The 18373-nt window shown below is 36.1% G+C and overlaps 1 protein-coding gene across 3 annotated transcripts in view; it reads right to left on the minus strand.

Annotated features, from left to right (window-relative positions):
* LOC107707693 (arf-GAP with SH3 domain, ANK repeat and PH domain-containing protein 2-like) overlaps nucleotides 1-18373 on the minus strand; it is a 65335-nt gene that overhangs the window by 5624 nt on the left and 41338 nt on the right. Inside the window, exons 5-24 of one of the 3 annotated variants that reach the window (XM_016511783.1) lie at nucleotides 16533-16582; nucleotides 16249-16275; nucleotides 13514-13643; nucleotides 13326-13411; nucleotides 12226-12301; nucleotides 12024-12110; nucleotides 11075-11083; nucleotides 10510-10613; nucleotides 10275-10344; nucleotides 7920-8007; nucleotides 6272-6320; nucleotides 5476-5642; nucleotides 4414-4547; nucleotides 3878-3972; nucleotides 3599-3788; nucleotides 2667-2752; nucleotides 2318-2433; nucleotides 1710-1777; nucleotides 1515-1622; nucleotides 439-658 (exon numbers count right to left, since the gene is read on the minus strand). In XM_016511783.1, the coding sequence (XP_016367269.1) occupies nucleotides 439-658; nucleotides 1515-1622; nucleotides 1710-1777; nucleotides 2318-2433; nucleotides 2667-2752; nucleotides 3599-3788; nucleotides 3878-3972; nucleotides 4414-4547; nucleotides 5476-5642; nucleotides 6272-6320; nucleotides 7920-8007; nucleotides 10275-10344; nucleotides 10510-10613; nucleotides 11075-11083; nucleotides 12024-12110; nucleotides 12226-12301; nucleotides 13326-13411; nucleotides 13514-13643; nucleotides 16249-16275; nucleotides 16533-16582 (1960 nt within the window). The remainder of the gene's footprint in view (nucleotides 1-438; nucleotides 659-1514; nucleotides 1623-1709; nucleotides 1778-2317; nucleotides 2434-2666; nucleotides 2753-3598; nucleotides 3789-3877; nucleotides 3973-4413; nucleotides 4548-5475; nucleotides 5643-6271; nucleotides 6321-7919; nucleotides 8008-10274; nucleotides 10345-10509; nucleotides 10614-11074; nucleotides 11084-12023; nucleotides 12111-12225; nucleotides 12302-13325; nucleotides 13412-13513; nucleotides 13644-16248; nucleotides 16276-16532; nucleotides 16583-18373) is intronic. The other 2 variants (XM_016511784.1, XM_016511785.1) reach the window with 2 other exon arrangements.

Here is an 18373-nt window from a genome sequence, read left to right on the forward strand (position 1 = left end):
AAAATATATACAGAATGTGTGTATTTATATATACATAATAAATAAACACTACACATAAATATATTATGTAAACAAAAACGTTTATTTTGGATGCGATTAATCGTTTGACAGCACTAAATAATAATAATAATGATAATATAAGTAAATAGTAAGTACATGTGATTAATTAATATTAATCAGTACTTATTTGTTTAATTATGCTGTAACAATGACACTTTAAAATAAAGTGTGGCCAATAGTTATATTAGTTATTACTTAACTTTTAAAATTAATTATAATTATATAAATTTTTATTCCATCCATTTGATTAGAGTTTCTGGATTTCTTTATTTTTTGGATTTTGTACCTTTAGTGTAATAGAGGAAGCTGGTCTATTTCCGTCCTCAGCCCTTAATCATTGTTTTTCTTTCATGGTGAGCTGATTGAAATGTAAAGTACCTAAATTTCGGGGTGGTAGAGGTGGAGCAGAGGTGGACAGGGTGACCGGTGAGTTGGTGTTGATGATGGTTCCATAGGTCTCATTGTTGACAAGGTTGGGAACGAAACGCTGCTTGTCTTTGACCACGTCTCGTGCCAGGCTGGCCGGACTGGGCTGAAGGGAATTACTGCCCGGTGTGTAGCAGCTGATGGGCCTCTCGTCCCGCCGGTGAGGACTGGACTATAGGCACAAAGGTTAAATGCTGTAAGTGAGACTAGATAAACCCACTGAATATTCACAAAAATCACAACAAATATTTGCAACCAATTTGCAGGCAATATAACAAATTAAATCGGTTCATTATATATATATATATATATATATATACACATATACATATATATACATATACAGTGGTGTGACATATTTCACGTTATAAGACTAAAACAAAAGATGGATTCATTGTTATTCTTAATTAAAAAGCATAACAACAATAAAACAGTAAGATACAATGACAAACTAGCTTACCAAACGTTTATTAACAAAAACGAATAAGACGAGGTATGGCATAGGCCTACACCACATGTTGTATTATATACCGACTAATAAATTACAGAACGTTTAGCAAATGGTTTAAGAAACGGTCTTTTACTTTACTTTAACATGAAACCCATCCATCGTTTCCTCAATATTCACGTCATTTTTGCTGCACACAGCTTCGCGCTCGTGCTGATGCGGCGAGTATAAACCAGGCTCTACAGTCTATAAGCGCTGCGCAGTTCAAACGAGTAACGCGGTTTCGTTACGCTTTCAGTTTCGTTTGTTGTTTGATGTTTCTCATATGCAACAGAAATGGCAGCGCTTATGAGTTAAACAATGCAAATTACTAACCGTGGGGTATTTTATCACGTTTTATCGTCAAACCGGTAATCGTTACATCCCTAATATATATATAGTGAACATTCAAAACACTTACTTGTTTACATCAATCAATGTTGTTGGCAGCAAACTCTAATTCTAAATATCTACACATAATACACACACATAGTAGTCATAAGGCATCTTTTGTCCTTGAGATCTCAAAGTTGGTGCTCACCTTCTCATCCAGATCTTCATCACTCTCGTCCAGGTCTTCATGCTGAAGTCTCCACTCGTACTCCACATGCACATGAGCGTTGAACTTTCCTGCAAGTGCTTGGTTAAGCTAAAAGAGCGAAAGTTCTTAGCATCTAGGCCAGTGTTCGCTCGTATTAATCTACAAGGATGTTGTATGTATGATATGACGGCTCACCAGTTCCTCACACTGCAGGTGTTTGAGTCGCCTGGCGATGTCAAGCGGCGTCTCACCAGCTTCATTAGCTAAACACACACACAAACACATTTTAAGAGGAGGATACATTGGCTTGTTACATTTTAGAAGCCTGGATGAATAAGGACAACTTCGCATTTTCCCACCACATTCTGTACTCTTGGCTTCCAGTATTCAATTTTATTTTACAGACAAGACAAAGCCAAGTCTATCCAGACAGCTTGCTTACAATAGACACTGGCAGGGATCTGAGAGAGGAGATTCCCTGGCACAGATTCACCCTCCCACATACACACCACACAACCGCTAGGCCACATATGGCTCTGTTATCTTTACTTCCCATTGTTGGTGGACAGATTGTTAATAACAGGACAACAACAGAATTACAACCCCTCTCCAATCAGCACACTAACTTCTCCTAGCAGTCAAAATAAGAACATGGTGTGAAAACATCCTAAAAGGTTCTACCCAGACATATCAAGGATTCTCGGAATCTTTAAAGACATCATGAAAGGGATCCCTTCAATATGTCACACCCAAACTTCCTGTTTCAACAGGGACTACGTCAGGAGATTTCATTTGCTGCATACCGATGTCTATAGAGGCTTTTCCTCTCAGCAGCAGTTTGAGACACTCGCTGTTGTCTGTCAGGCAGCAGTAATGCAGCGCTGTGCTTCCTTTAGACGTTTGCTTATCCAGGTTTAAACTGCGGGGAGAAACAAACACAGTTTTGTCTATTTAGAAAACAGTAAATCTCAATTTTCCATTCCAGTCACAGCCATGATGGCTTCTTTAACCTTCAAAACCAGCACTTTTAAATAGCTTTGGTCAAGCGACAATAAAAAAGCTGTTCATTCAGATTTAGTTGGGGGAGTATCAGTCAGCACTTGGTCAGCAAACAAGGGAAATAAACCCTCCGTTGGGCTGTCTGGGTCTTGCCTGTTCTGAGTGAGGAAGTCGATGATGTGAAGGGAGGTTCTGTCCACCAGTCTCACGGCCAGATGAAGGGCTGTCTCACCTTGTTCCTACCACAGCAAACCAAACAAGAAACAAACAAATAAACAACATGACATGTTGATACTGTTACTATTTGGTTACTATTAAGGTTTGTGCACACTCAAAAGCGCACACATTTTCTGCATTTTAATACAAAAAAATACTGTTTGGTAACCAAAGTTTTCTATGAAATATCACAGTAAGTATTTTTACTGTAAATTCATAATAAATAAGTAAGATATCGGATTCAAACTGTTATTTATTATTTTTAATACTTAATAGTTTAATTTGAATGTCAAAATATGAATTAAATCTGCATAAAAAAACGATATAAATATCTACTGTGATTTCATAATAAATTAGTAATGGATCACAAGTGTTTTTTTATTATAAATAATAATAAAAATAATTTAATTATTTTATTTGAACTTCATTTAAAAGTGTGTGTGTGTGTGTGTGTGTGTGTGCGTGCGTGTATGTATGTATGGATGTATGTATGTATATATATATATATATAAATAATTAAATAACTAAATAATGTAGAAATATTTGTACTTGGATTTAATTTCAAAGTAAAAATACACATTTACCATAAAACCACAGGGAAAATATATATCTTCCTTCCCTGTGGTTTATGTATAATGTTAAATGTGGATTTAATTTATACTTTTAAGTGATGTTCAAATAAAAATAATTCAATTATTATTATTAAAAAAACACTAATAATTAAATTATTTATTTTTATTTGAACTTCATTTATATATATATATACACAATTATTTTTATTTGAACATCACTTAAAAGTATAAATTAAATCCACAAACTGAACAACTCTTATCCAAACCAAGGTGAGATGAGGGGGGGAAAAAACTCACATGGCCATTGGCCAGAGGAATGGGCTCCATTAGGTCCACACCCTCAGCATAGACCTGGATGAGAGAGAAAATATCCCGGGCCTTCACAGCATCACAGAGCGTGTGCAGTTTGGACAGCGCATCAGGACACTTCTTACGAGCAAAGCGCTTCTCTGTGTATTTGGCCATGATGAAGTCTTTCCTCGCCTGCCTGTGCCATTAAAGGGAATTAAATAAGTATAACGATACAATATAAATTTGTATAATGAAAATATAAAGCGATGACAAATTTTGGCTTACATGTCACTGGATGGATTTGGTTTGATGACATCTTCTGCTGTCAGACAAGCTTCCATGATCTCATTAAACCCAGCATTCCCCACGTTCTTGGCCAGCTGAACACCACAACACAAACATAGACGCAAACACATGCATAAAATCAACGTTGGTGCAAAACTAATTGCATTTCACAACTCTAAAGTACCAAACAGACTTAACGCATTTATTCAGGGTCCGTTTGATCTGTTTTGCTACTTCATAATATCCATAATCAACCTAACAATCTATCTTGGCATTCAATCAGAGACGCGAGCCTTTCTCACTGTGGCTAACAGTTCTGCAGTCTTGTGTAATTGCTTTAATGATCCTAAATTGCTGGCCAAAAACGGTCTGGGCTGAAATCATGCATGTGGAATGGCTCCCAAAGAGCCCAAGTGAAGGCTGAATCAAAAGAATTCAGTGCAAACCAAATAAATAAACTCAATATGAGGCTTACAGCAGCAGTGCTGGGGAATCTGGGGAGATGCACTCTGTGAAATCAAAGATCAAACACTAACCAAGAGCTCTGAGGTGCTGAGAACATCTAGTGTTAGTGACTGGATTCTGGAGTAGTGCACGCCTAACTCTCGGTGGATCCCTGAACATTCGATACACGTCAGGATGCCCAGGTTGGTGGAGAGCCATGTGGGTCCTGAGGGAGAATAAGAGAGAAAAAAAATGCTTGAAAAACTTTAACAGAGGCTGTCAATCAAGAATATGTAACATTTTACAAAAGATGAAACAACTTGTCCTCATTCCCACAATGCGTGAGTTTTATGATCAATTATGCAGATTGCTGGAGCTAGCAGTTAGCGCACATGCTCTAAAATCTGAATCGAGCTTGCAAAGTTTCTTAATCCTAAAAAAATATCTTGGGAAGAAGCAAATAAATAAAAAATACAGTATATAATAATAATAATAATAATGATGAATATTAAATGAATGTTATTGGTATTGTCACTATTGTATTCCGTTATTATTTTATTATGTAATTATCCTTATTGTTGTAGGAATTATTTATTATTATTATTATTTATAATAATAATAATAATAATAAATACCACAAATAACTATTGCTATTATTGTATTATTTTATTTAACAAATTAATTAAAATATATAATTATTGTTGTATTCAATACTTTTTTTTAGAATAAAAAATGAACATTAAATAAATATATTCAATAATAATAATAATAATAAATGTTGTTATAATTTCATTATATTTAAATAATAATGAATTGTTAAAATAATAATAATTATTATTATTATTAAATGTTGTTGTTATTATTATTATCATCATTATTGTAAAACATTATTATATTTAATAAATTTGTTAATAATAATAATAATAATAACAGTTGTTTTTTTTAGTTGTTGTTTTGGCATGCTGGGTCTTGTCTTGTCACACAACAAGTACCTGACTGGTCCAAAGAGAGCAGCCTATGCAAATCCAATCCTTTTAACCAAGTTCCTTTACTACCAGCTTCCACATTGTTCTTCCTGTGAACAGATTCAAAACAGCCTCCCTCCCTCTTTCTTTCTCCACTTCCTCCTTCCTGTCGGTTTCCAGGTCACTCACCAGGAGCTCCGCAGTCACAGCAGACGTCGTTCCCCGCCATCCGCTTGACCTCACCCAGGATGGCCTTGGTCAGCTCCTGCACGATGTTGTTCTCGCCAACATGCTGGTCACCCTTAAACGCGTTGTTGAGCGCCTCCTCCTTACTGTTCTGCAGCACTGAGATCCATCTGAGAAGAGACGCAGAGGAATAAGAAATAGAGAGCAGGGATTCTATTCTAATCAAGGCTGGGGAAGAAACTGTAGCTACTCAATTTGAAGTAGTTCTACAGTCTCAACACAGCAGTTCACTACACTATAAGAAACTTGCAAAAAGTAGCTAACTATGTTAAAGTTATTTAAGAGGGAACCATTTCTATCAGTGATTACTGATTATCCACAATCATCCAGTTAAAGTATTCATCTGGCACAAAAACAACCAGGAAATTAAATAGGGGGACCATTTCAAACTCAATACATAACTACAGATTTTATACTAAAGAACATAAAAATAATAATAGCCATTTATTTTAACACAAAAAAAGAAGTGAAATGCTTAGAAAGGAGTTCAAGGAAAACAAACAAATGATTATTCAAATCAGTGAATCATTTTTTGAACCAGATTAACTGAATCAGATTTTCCAAGTCTAGTTTGATTACTGTCCAGCTGCTCTCGGTTGTCTTACTTGTTAGGGAAAAACAGCTAGTTACTGGAAGAGCTGCAGTATTTTTTTGTTCCTTTCAGTTAGTTATTCCCTAAAACTGTAGGGAATGTCCCTATGACAGGTTTCCTTTGAAAACGGAACGGACACACGCTTACATTTGACACTCTGGCTCATCCTCTGCCTGGAAATGATACGTTCTGTCATCTAAGAGTGATAGAAGAACAGAAAGACCGTGTTAGATGAAAGCACAAATAGATCTTGGAGAAAACAAGTAAACGTTTGACAATAAAAGATCTGTTCAGAGCCCTATATTTTTGAAGACAACTGAAGGCTGGAATACACTCCACTATGCATCACAAACTAGTAGACTGGGTATCATAAACTAAACAAATGAGGATCACACACTAACAGACTTTCAAGTCGGAATCGGTGCCCATCATACACTGATGTACTTTCAGTGAAATCTGCAGACTGGCTATGACTTTTAGCAACTAGTGTTGACTTGTCCAGACTGCAGATCAAAACAAAACTTGTGTAGTGTTTTCTAGCCTTGAGTAACAATTTGTTCCAAAAAACAGATATGGATCAAATATTATATTTTTGTCTCAGAAATTGTGGCATCTTTATCTTTCCTATATTACCTGACGCACTACATATAGACAGTGCTTCGTAATAAATGTTGTCACAGGCCTTTTCAGTCGTCCTGGCAACTTTGATCCAACTTACCTTGCTTTTATATTTATTCATAATTTGTCTTATGGAAATAACCACAAAATCTTATAGGCAAAATAATTAGTTATTATTATTATTATTATTATTACATACTATTATAGCATTTACTAGAATTTGAAATTAGATTTATAGATATTTTTTATATATTTTTTGTCATTATTATATTTTTTAAAATGTTTATTTTTAGTTTTAATACATTTTTTTGTCAATATTTTACATCTAAGTTTAAGTTTTTCATCTAATATTTATATTTTATTTCACTTCAGCTTTATTTCAGTTTATGAAAATGCTAATAATGGTTTCAGTTGAGTTAACAATAACACCATTGATAGTCTGATGAATAAAGTTGTGCTGGTTAACCGAGGGGAACACTTGCGTTTCCCTCACAAGAGTGACACTGTGGCAATCTATTCGGAATGAGGAAGACTGGAAAAAACATAAGAAGCCAAGATAAGCTCAAATACTCCCACTCATGGAGGGACACATAAAACTGAACTTGTTTTTCTCTCTGCCATTAGTTTCCTGTGGTTAGATGAGATGTTAAAGGAAGCACAGGAGCATGTGAGAAAATCCCTCAGCCAGGGCCAGTGTTTCCTCAGCCACTACTTCCTCACAGATAACAACAACAACAACACCACCACTCTGTTACACTCTAACTCTACAAGCTACAGAACTGCAAGGCTCTACACTATATACCAGGGGTGCCCAAACTCGGTCCTGGAGGGCCGGTGTCCTGCAGAGTTTAGCTCCAACCCTAATCAAACACACCTGCCTGGAAGTTTCTATTATATACAGTATATATCTGCTATATACAGTTTTAATTATTTTTATCAGATCATTTAAAATATCAAAAATAGACTTTCAATTGGTTGATTAGGTGCTCAGATCAACCTCAAAACAACTCAGCTCAATTTCATTCTCCTACTTTTTTCTGTACTGCTCCTCTAACATGTTTGCTCTCAATGTTCTCAGTTACGTCTTTAGCAGCCAGGCTTTAATTAAGTTTTACAGAGCTCCCATATCAGATTTATAAATGTGTGTATGAAGTAACGGCGAGGGGTGTAACCGTACGGGAGATGAGGTCAAAACTTTTCTTCTCCTCTGGGTTGTGCTTCACCTGACAGGTGAGAAGATTGAGTTTGGCAGGAGGTCTGTTAGCCTGAGACACAGTGAGAGAGGAAAGAAGAGGAGGAAGAGAGAGAATATAACGGTTACTCTCATCTCAACACACAATCCTAATACAGTGATTTACTGTTGAAACTTAGAAATAAAACCCACAAAACCTATCAAGAACATGTATAGGCCATATTTCTTTCTGCTTTTGCGTTTACTGACTTTATACTGACTTAAATTTTTTTTATCATTATATCACAGCATGTATTTTAATACAGAAAAATAAACTTTTATAGTAATGAAAATCTAACAAGAATAATTAAATGAAAATCATGTCTCAAAAAAAAAAAAAACCCTAATGGTCCTAAAACAGGATTCATTTTCATTATGCAATATATATATTTTTTTTTTCTAATTGTCAAATTTTCAAAAACACCTTTATAAATCCCTTCATAAATGTTAATGTATTTGGCTCTCTTTTTCCGTACATACTGTATACTCTACATTGACACTGTAAAGCTGCTTTGACAACCAGTATTGTATAAAGCGCTATAAAAAATAAAGGTGGCTTGACTTGACTTTGAGAATCAGTTGCAACAAGAACTTCCTGAAGTTTCACAATCAGGCCACAGGCTGATTCTGATGTGCTCCAGCACAAGGTGTACAAAAGCAACTACAGAACTGCTCTTTTATTCTACACTTCCTGTTATCCTCTCACTAGTTGTCTTGGTGACAAGGAAAGTTTTCAGTTCCCAACAACACTGAGGCCAAAGGAAATGCCTTTTCTATACTGTCTAGAAAAGACAGTATAATGACTAATGATGTTCACCGAGGGGCTTGAGTTGAAGGCTGAAAGTCTATTGAATTAGCACTGCACTAATGAGGAGACTGCATGATTTATCAAAGATAAGTATATTGCAGGTGCTGTGGCTGGTCCCTTTTTAATCCATTTATTTATTTATTTACTATTTTTAAATCACCTTTTTAGCCTTCACAAGTTCACTTAAATGCGCCTACGGTGAGACAAATTAATTTTTAAAAGCATGAGTATTCCCTGTAGTCTCAATTAACATGATGGCATAAAACTACACTCATAATAAAAAAAAAATAATAAAAAAAAAAGGGAAAAGGAAAGACGAACTGCTTCCAAGACCAGTATAGCAGATATTGATAGTTTTGAAAATTGAACGTTTTGGTGATTTCTGAGGATAAAATGGGTAATTATATGCATTTAACATTATATTTAACATTATAAAGCCATCACAATTAACATTGCAAGTATATATTTTCAACCAAAAAGAGTAATAAAAGTACCAAAAAAGGAACAAAGAGTTCTAGTACTAAATAGTATAATAAACAGTATGCGGGGGTCCTATTATGCTCTTTTACAAAGTCTTGATTTTGTTTCGGGGGTGTACTAGAAGAGACTCTCATACTAGGTTGTTCGAAAAACACATTATTTTTCACATATTATACATTATTATACAACACCTCTCTCCCCAGTCTGGCATGAACGGCTCGAAAAGTTCCTGTATCAAATGAAGGCCCGCATTCTGAAATACGAAATGTGTTGTGATTGGTTAGCTTTGCCAATGTGTGTTGTGATTGGCTCCACTCGGCGCCTGGTCGGGAAATGTCATGCCCCTTACCATAGCCGCCTGCGAGCTTCAGTGTAAATATAGCGTCAAAATCAAATCAATTTGAGCGCGATTTAAACCCGGATGATTGTAACCACTCTAAGTTCGTCTGCCTTGGGAAAGCTAGCATGTCTCCGACGTAGTGATAACACTCGTTGCCTTCTCTAGTGCAGTTCAACCAGATCTCGTCCCATTCGTCGATATTTGTGATATCACAAATCCCGGAAAATATGCGTTGTAGTCCAAACGAGTCGTTCGTTGTAGTTTTTGAAAAGTGATTTTTGTTTAATAAAATACCTCCTTTTGAATTGGACTTTGAGCTTTGTAACTTTGCAGATCTTTTTTATGCTCAAACAGCAACATTACAGACATTTATAAATGACTTTAGATGTCACATGTTAGATAACAGCTAACCCAAACTTAAGAAAAAATTTATTAAATATTCAAGAATCTTTACTTTATTTGTCCCTCAAGAGGGAAATTTGTTTTGGGCAATACAGGTAAAACTGCACAACAAAGTACCAACATCAATAATAACAATCACACAATTTCACACACAACTAAAGTTGAAAAAGTGAAAAAGCATAATAGGACCCCTTTAACAGCTAATGTTTTCACTTCAAAGCTTATAGTATACATTTATTCTCATGCAAAATAAAAAAAAAAGGTTACGTACAGTCCCGTGCGAGATGGTCAAATAACCATTCTTCACCGTGCACTTTCTCTTCTGCCACACTTTCCGCAGCCTGAGGAAGTACACAGGAAACAGTAAAAGTCACATAAATGACTATTTAAGCGTTAAATACATGATAAATTATGCAGGACGGACTTTAGTCATTATAACAAATATGCATTAACTCACTGTATGGCATTTTAATGCACACTGTTATGTGATGTCAAAATATGATTACCCATCACTCTTCTTGTAAAGGTTCCCGCTGCGCTCCGTCCCGTGCTCTTTGTTGCCTTGGGGCTGGTGCAGACTGTAGGTGGCGCTCTGTCTAACCTGTGAGTCCTATGAGGAGAGAACAGATATGTAAATGTATTCTCTGTGCACACAGCAGCAGTGAACCACTGGCACGTCGCAGTCAGAGGAAGTGAAAAGCAGTGTTTTTGTACGGCAGTGTTGTCACTCCAGTGAGGAAATGGGAGCAGTGGGTTTCAAGTGCCCCCAGGGAGCTGAGCTCATTTGTAAATGCACTGCTTTGGAACACAAGGCACTGAGCCAGTAATGAGAACACTGCCATTTTAGTACTAATGTTTTGAGTTGGACGAAAGCCAAAATGGGCTGTATTTTGACAGTGTGTGCTATATAAAGCTCGGCTTAAATATAGACACACATCACTCAAGGTTGGATAAAACACATCAGCCGCAACGCAGTTCATATAGCATTTTTTTTTTTTTTTACACTTTGTAATCAATTCCAGAAAAAGGCAAATGCGCAAGTATGATCATGTATACCAAGTAGACACTTACTCTCCTAGACTTCGTTGCCAAAGGACGGTAGCATTAAAGAAGAGAAGAGAGCATTCTTCAGACAGGTTACAAAAAACATTTTGCACACTAAAAATTGCTATATACTGTAAGAATGCATTAAACTCAAAACACTGTGTGACATCAATAGCCAGTTGTTTTTATGTTGTGGTTAAAGAATAAAAAAAAAATCCAGAGTATGCAGCTAGAAATGGGGAAAAAATTAGTCAATACCATGCAAATAAGTCTATGATGTCTACTGAAAAAAGTTCATGGTGCATACTGGGAAATAAATCAATCAATCAATAACTGTGGCCGAAACCAATAAGATCACATATATTCTGTACACTCCTATAGTAAGCAAGGCCAAAATAAAATAAAATAAAATAAAATAAAATATTGGTCAAAACCAATATGATCACAGATATATTGTGCACTTCTATAGTAAACAGGGCTGTTAATAAAATAAAACAGGTGGGCAAAAAAAATATAAATAAAAAAATTTAAAAATACATTGTCCGAAACTGCTGTGATCAGATATATTGTGCACTTCTATAATAAGCAGGGATGTCATGTGCAACCCAGTAGTGAAATCAGATGGCGAGACAAATAAAATTTGTTGCGTTTTTAAATTAAATTTAGGATTATTAATTATTTGCATTTAGATTAAATGTGTAATCTCTTAATGTCTGTAATCATATATGCCAAAGCTACTTGCTCGATGAAAAACTTAAATGTCTTGAGACTGACTAAAGTTTAAGAGGGTGAGAATTGGCAGGAAGATAATGCGGTAGAGTTTTCACAAGCAATGTTTACTGAGAGAATTACTGAGCAGAAGACCTAAACCATTTCAATCTAGATACACGTCAAACTGAGCTATAAACGCACTGTGAATAGTGCTGCGGCTTGTGAATTGCGAATTGTGTGGCATTAGATTTGAGAAAGGACTAACCTCCTTCTGCTCCACTTGCAGAGCGGTCTTTAGCACGTCCCGTAACTGGTTTAGCTGCCTGCGTTCTTCATCCTGTACCTGTTTGATCTGAAGACACAATCAGCAGTGGAAACAGACGGTTTTGTGAAGGTAAAAATGAGAATTGGTGTAGAGATGTAGTAAGGCTGGTATGTCAGTGCTTCAGCTTTGAAGAACCTCTCACCGAGTGCAAGTCTGTGGTGAGTTTCTCTATTGAGGGTTTGAGGTTGTCCACTGCTTTGAGACCATCCTGAAAGAAGCTATGGCAGAAGACATAATTCCAGTTATTTCTCAAATAATTTTTCCATCCACAGTCTCCATTTTAGTTGAAGTTGTTATACAAATAACACAATTTCAATTATGGACAAAAAAAATACTTTTTTCAAAACATTCTTCAAAACTTTTTCTTTTGCGTTTCACAGAAAAAAGAAAGTCATACAGGTTTGGAGCTGCATGAGCGTGATATCCCTTTAATTGCTTTAAATGCTCCTCAAAATATCTAAATAATTGTCTTTGCAGCAATATACTGTGAATATGATAAAAGGTACTGCATGGTTTCCTCTCAATAACAATATAAATACAAAACAAAAATGACAACGGTGAAAAAACAGTAGCTAAGAAAGCATCTGATTATAGTGATGTGGATATGTTTGCACCAGCTCTGCAATTCGTCACTCTAGTCACATCAGGTCACGTTTATTAATATAACACTTTATGCAATAGACTGCTTTAAAGCAAGCAGCTTTACAGTATTAAACATGAAAAAACAGTGTCAGTGTTGCTTCCAATTAGAACTACAATTTCAGTTTCTATTATATATAAATCAGCTTTCCACTGTGAACAGAAGAAATGATCCAGAAAAGATTTCTACATCCAAGAAGGTGAAGCCCCAGAGCACATCTTCCTATTACATACACTCTCAGAAAAAAAAGGAACAAAAGCTGTCACTGTGACAATACCCTTTTAAAAAGTACTAATATGTAACATTTAGGCACTAATATGTACCTTTAAGGTACTAATATGCACCAATTCAGGGGAAAATAAGGTATAAAAGTGTACCTTTTGAAAGTGTAATTGCCACAGACCAGTGGTAGTTTGAAGGTGTTTACCAGCCAGAGAAAACCTTTCTGTAAAGTTATCTTTGGCAAGCCATTTCAAACCCCCGAAACAAGCTACAACAGAACTTCGACATTGACGTTTGTTCTTCGATTTCACTTTAAGTATATCAAGGCCTTTATTATGCCTTTATTTAAAAGAAACATTGAGAAATGTGGCCAGACTTACTTGCACTGTGCGTGAAAGTATTTGATGAGATTCTGAAGCAAGTCGACACCTTTCTTGATCTTGATTTCGTTGACTTTGAGGAGGTACTGTAACAAAACAATAGAGGAGCCTGAAGCACACATACTGCACAGGAAGTGCCTATTACAGCACCACAACAGGATTCTCCAATGAAATGAGCCGCCTCTGACCTCACACATCTGAAGCTGAAAGAAACGGCGCTCTTTCTCCATCTCCTCTGCTATCTCTGCTCCACTGATCTCCGTCCGGATCATTCCATGCTGTCGGGCGTGTTCTTTTTTCTCCTTCTCTATTTTAGAACTGTGTGAAACACACACAGACCCCCTTAAGAATTCAGATACACAAATGCAAACACACGCACAGGAAACACTCATGCAGCAGGGCATTCTTTTCCATATGCTCCAGCGGCATATTGTACCCCACGTTACGGATGCAGCATTTCCTCTGTGGGGAAGGAGGGCCCTGCTCTCAGACACAGGATTCCAGAGAGAGCCTCATGCGTTTGGTTTAGGCCTTTATACGCTCTTAGCTCCAGCGGCCGATCATGAAGCAGGCTGGCCATTTCTGGAAGCTCTGCTTTCAGAGTTCGAAGCCTTGCGAGGAGATGTGGTCAAGAGGTGGCTGAACACTAGAAGCCATTTCCAAAACAAAACATTTCTAGTCAGTGAAACTAGAAAATGAAAAGGCAAAAAAAAAGATTGTGAGAAAATGCATCAAGCTGAATGAAGTGATGTGTTAGCGTGAGGAGCTGCCTCTGGCAACAATTTTGATTTCTGTATTAAGTTCAGTGTTGGGGAGAAGCAAGACTATTAACTTAAAGGGATTGTTTAACCAAAATAAAAATAATTGACTCCAAAATGTTATGCATTTCTATCCTCTGCCGAGCACAAAATAATTTTTATTTAATCTAATGAAAATCATTGTTTTAGTTCCCAAAATTCTACAAAATATCTTGTGTTCCACAGAAGAAAAAGTCATAGCTTTGTTACAACATGAGGGTGAGTAAATGATGACAGCATTTATTTATTTTTAGTTTTTGTTTTGTTTTGTTTGTCAAGTCTGATTCATTTTAGTGAACCTGTTCAGACACTTAATTTGAATGAATGGCTTTTTTGAATGAAAATTTTCATGTTGCGATTAATTGCTAATGCTTTTATTACGGTATACGGTATTATCACGATATTGAAATTAAGTTAAAAAAAAAGTGCTGTCATAATACAGTATAACAGGTTTAATAACTTTTTTCTTATAACAAAAATAACTGAACATTTAAATGCAATAAAGCAATACAGAAAAATGTATAAAGTTAAAAAGTTTTACACAGATTAAAGTGCAAAAGAACTATAAAGACCAATAGGTATCACTTTACAATAAGACCTCATTAGTTAACCTTAGTTAATGCATTAACATTCACAATGAGCAATAGCTACATTTGCTACAGAAGTTACTAATCTTTGTTTAAAAAATACACGTCTTTGTTCATGTTAGCTCATTAAATAACACAGCTGCAACTTTTAATTTTAACAACGTGTTATTAAATATGGTAATTACCTAAGATTAATGAATGTTCAGAAGAATTTTTCATTGGCAGTTTATGTTAACTAATGAATTAACTAATGTTAACTAATGAAGCCCTAATGTAAAGTGTGACCGAACAATAAAGAATCAAAACACTAATTTTATAATGTTTTTATAATTAGGACTTTTTATAGTTTTAATTAACTTTATGAACTTTTTAAATTCAATGAACCGATTCAAAAAGTTGCTGATTGTTTTTATTTACTATTTATTTTATTTTAATTTTTTTGTAGCAGAAAAAATAATTGTTTGTGTTTTGGTGCCAAGCCAAATTTCATGGCTATATTCAATAAAATAAATGATATAAATATTAAAACCTATGGAACATTATCTTTGACACCATCTTTGACGGACTCTAAAATGTGGTGTAATATTATTATTTAATGAAATACTCCATTTCTTTGTTCTTGATTATGTTACATATAGTTCAAAATTACTTTTTTACACTTAATTTTTTTTGTATTTTAAAGGCATACAAGTCCAAAAATATAACTCTTAATAATAATCAAATATAATTATGTTTATTAAATATACTGTAATTATGATTAGCTTGTAGTTGAGAAGTCTATGTTTTGTTTTGTTTTTGTTTTTTTAGTAGCTTCCCCAACGATTTGGGTATTGCATCTGTACATCTGACAGATGGAAGAAATTAACCTAAATAGACTCCCTCATGTCAGCACATCACTTCCACCGATGACTGTAAAGAACAGTCCACCATTTTTTGTGAAAAAGATCATGTTCAATATCAAACCAGTTAAAAGCAAAACACAAAAATGGTGGAGTGTTGCTTTCATCTTTGGGAGAAAGAAACACACACAAACAAATAAGTAAATATGAATCGTGATTTGATGTTTCCTGCTGTTCACCTGGTCTCCCAAGGCACCACATTATTTTTAGTGTCAGATTCATTGTCTCTTAAACAAACACAGCAAGATCTTCAGCATATTCATTAGCAGGGTATTTGCACAAATGAAGCCTGCCGCGCAAACTGCAATTTGCGAGAAAGCCGAAAGCTTTGCATAGACAGACATTGAAGTGAACTCAAACTGTAGCGGCGGTGACGATGAAAACCAGTTTAATGGAGTCAGGGCCAGTGTCACGTTAGAGGACGGTTTCGTTTCTTTCTGTCTGGAAACATGAAGGTATCGGTCACAATCAAACGCCAGAGATTATATCCGGCAATGGGGGGTGAAACATGTATTTGACTGAGCAAAACTGCCGATGATGGAAAACAGCAATGATATTGAAAAAGACAGGACCATAAAAAGCACCTGGCTTCAAAGGCAAATCAATTAATCAAATGACGTGTTATAAGAAAATATATTACCCTTTCAGTAAAGAATGTCCCTTGCAGCTTGGAAAATATATAAAAAGTGCTACATAAATGTCATACATTGCCGCATGCACAGCAATCAGTGTGATAGCAGAGGATAGGAATACAGGAAGTGAGGTGGTAACAATGACAGCTCATTATCCAGAGTGCTGGGTGCCACTGATCCCTCATTTGACACTCAGGACACTGACATTTCCTTTCAATTTAATACATTTTCAGACTAAGATATAAGCAAACATGCATGACAGAAATGAATGAGTTCTTTGAAAATCTCTTACACTTTAGTCTCATAGTCTTTCCAGGCTTTATCAAAGGGCTTCTTGAGATCCTGCAAAAAAGGGAGAGAGGATATTCATTAGACAGACATAGAGTATGACTCAACTTTCATTTTGACATCCGCTGCTTAACCCAAATAACTGAGGAAAAACAGGCCTGAGCAGAAGCGTTGTCTCACAGAGCCAGACGTTTCATTGTCAGCATAACGTCTGGTCCACACTGTGGATGCAATGTTTTTTTTTTTCTCTAAACATCATGATATGCCTTCAGCATTGTCACACAATCCAAAGTTGGCTCATTGGTTGTGTGCTGAATGCACTAAAGAACATTAATGCAAAATATCAAGGGTGTTTAGATTTGCTGTATCAGCCAGCCAATCAGATTGGAGCATGTATTTTGCACAAACATGGCAAGGTTTGAGGCTTAGACTAGCAGAAGAGCGGCATAAAATCACCATTCAGATGTACGCCATCACACGTGATGTCAGGCTCACAAAGAAAGTACCTGATGTAATGCCAGTGGCTGTATTCTGTAATGACATCATCTGAAAGCTTTAGGGAAATTCTGCTTGTGCAAACAGAGTGTTCTGCAGCAGCTCTACTGAGGGTTTACTCTAATAACACAAGGCTGTGTTTGTAGAGGGACTTCCTAAGAGTCCTACTAACTCTGTTAATGTGCTTCCATAACAGATGTTACACACAGCTTGAGTTGTGCCCAAAACGGTCTCATCTGTGCCAGCAATAATGGCTCAGTAAGATGAGTTTGACAAGAAAATAATTTCCACATTGAAAGAACGCTCCAAGCATTCCATACTTGAATCAATGTAACAGAAAATAGAAGAGACGAGAAGTACCCATTTACACATTAATACATTAGATGTATACATATACAGTGGGTATAGAAAAGAATCACCCCCCTTTAAAATAATCACATTTTGTTGCTTTGCAGCCTGAAATGAAGACGGACACAGTTTTTGTTTTATTTAGCTATATTTACTCAGTGCAGCTTATAAGATCCAAGTGAAAGATAACACCAACATGTCAGAAAAAAAACAGAATCACTGAGTTGGAAAAACCCTCTCCTAAAAATGACTTGTAAACTCAATCAGGTGTAGTTAATCACCTTCTCAATGGCACACAAAGCCGTTTGACTTTTAAAGGCTGATTTATACTTCTGCGTCGGACCTACGCCGTAGCCTACGCATAGACGCACACCCATACGCCGTAGCCTGACGTGCACCTCTCCAAAAATCTAACAGCGCGTCAATTCTACGCAGACCGCAAGCGCTGTGATTGGTCTGCAAGAACCCCTCCCTCCATATGTACTTGAGTTTTGTGTGTGTTTATGTGCACTTTAATATATTTTAATGTTACACCTTCTTATATAAAATAAAACAAAGCAAAGAACAAGTGTCTTATCATTTATTATACTGAGCTTTCCTGGAGCGTTTCAGTTCTTGGTAGTGCAACTGAAGCAAACGATCAACTTTGGGTGGCAAGACACTGTCAAAAGATCTCCGGGATGAAGTTGTGGACAGGCAATAAAAAGTCAAAGGCTTTATCAATGCCTAGAAGCACAGTGAAGTCTATTATTAAGAAGTGGAAGGTATTTGGTACAACACAGACCCTCCCTGGATCAGGATGTCGCTCCAAACTGGATGAAAGATCCAGGAGGAAACTGGTCAGAGATGCTATCATGAAGCCTACAGCTGCTCTGAAGCAGTTGCAGGAATTTATGACAAAGAGTGGTCACTGTGTGCATGTGACAACAATATCACAAATTCTCCACAAGTGTGGCTTGTATGGGAGGGTTGCAAGAAAAAAGCCACTCCTCAAGAAAGGCC

This window comes from Sinocyclocheilus rhinocerous, unplaced genomic scaffold (assembly GCF_001515625.1).
Source record: "Sinocyclocheilus rhinocerous isolate Xijiao unplaced genomic scaffold, SAMN03320098_v1.1 scaffold415, whole genome shotgun sequence".
Classification (NCBI taxonomy): Eukaryota; Metazoa; Chordata; class Actinopteri; order Cypriniformes; family Cyprinidae; genus Sinocyclocheilus; species Sinocyclocheilus rhinocerous.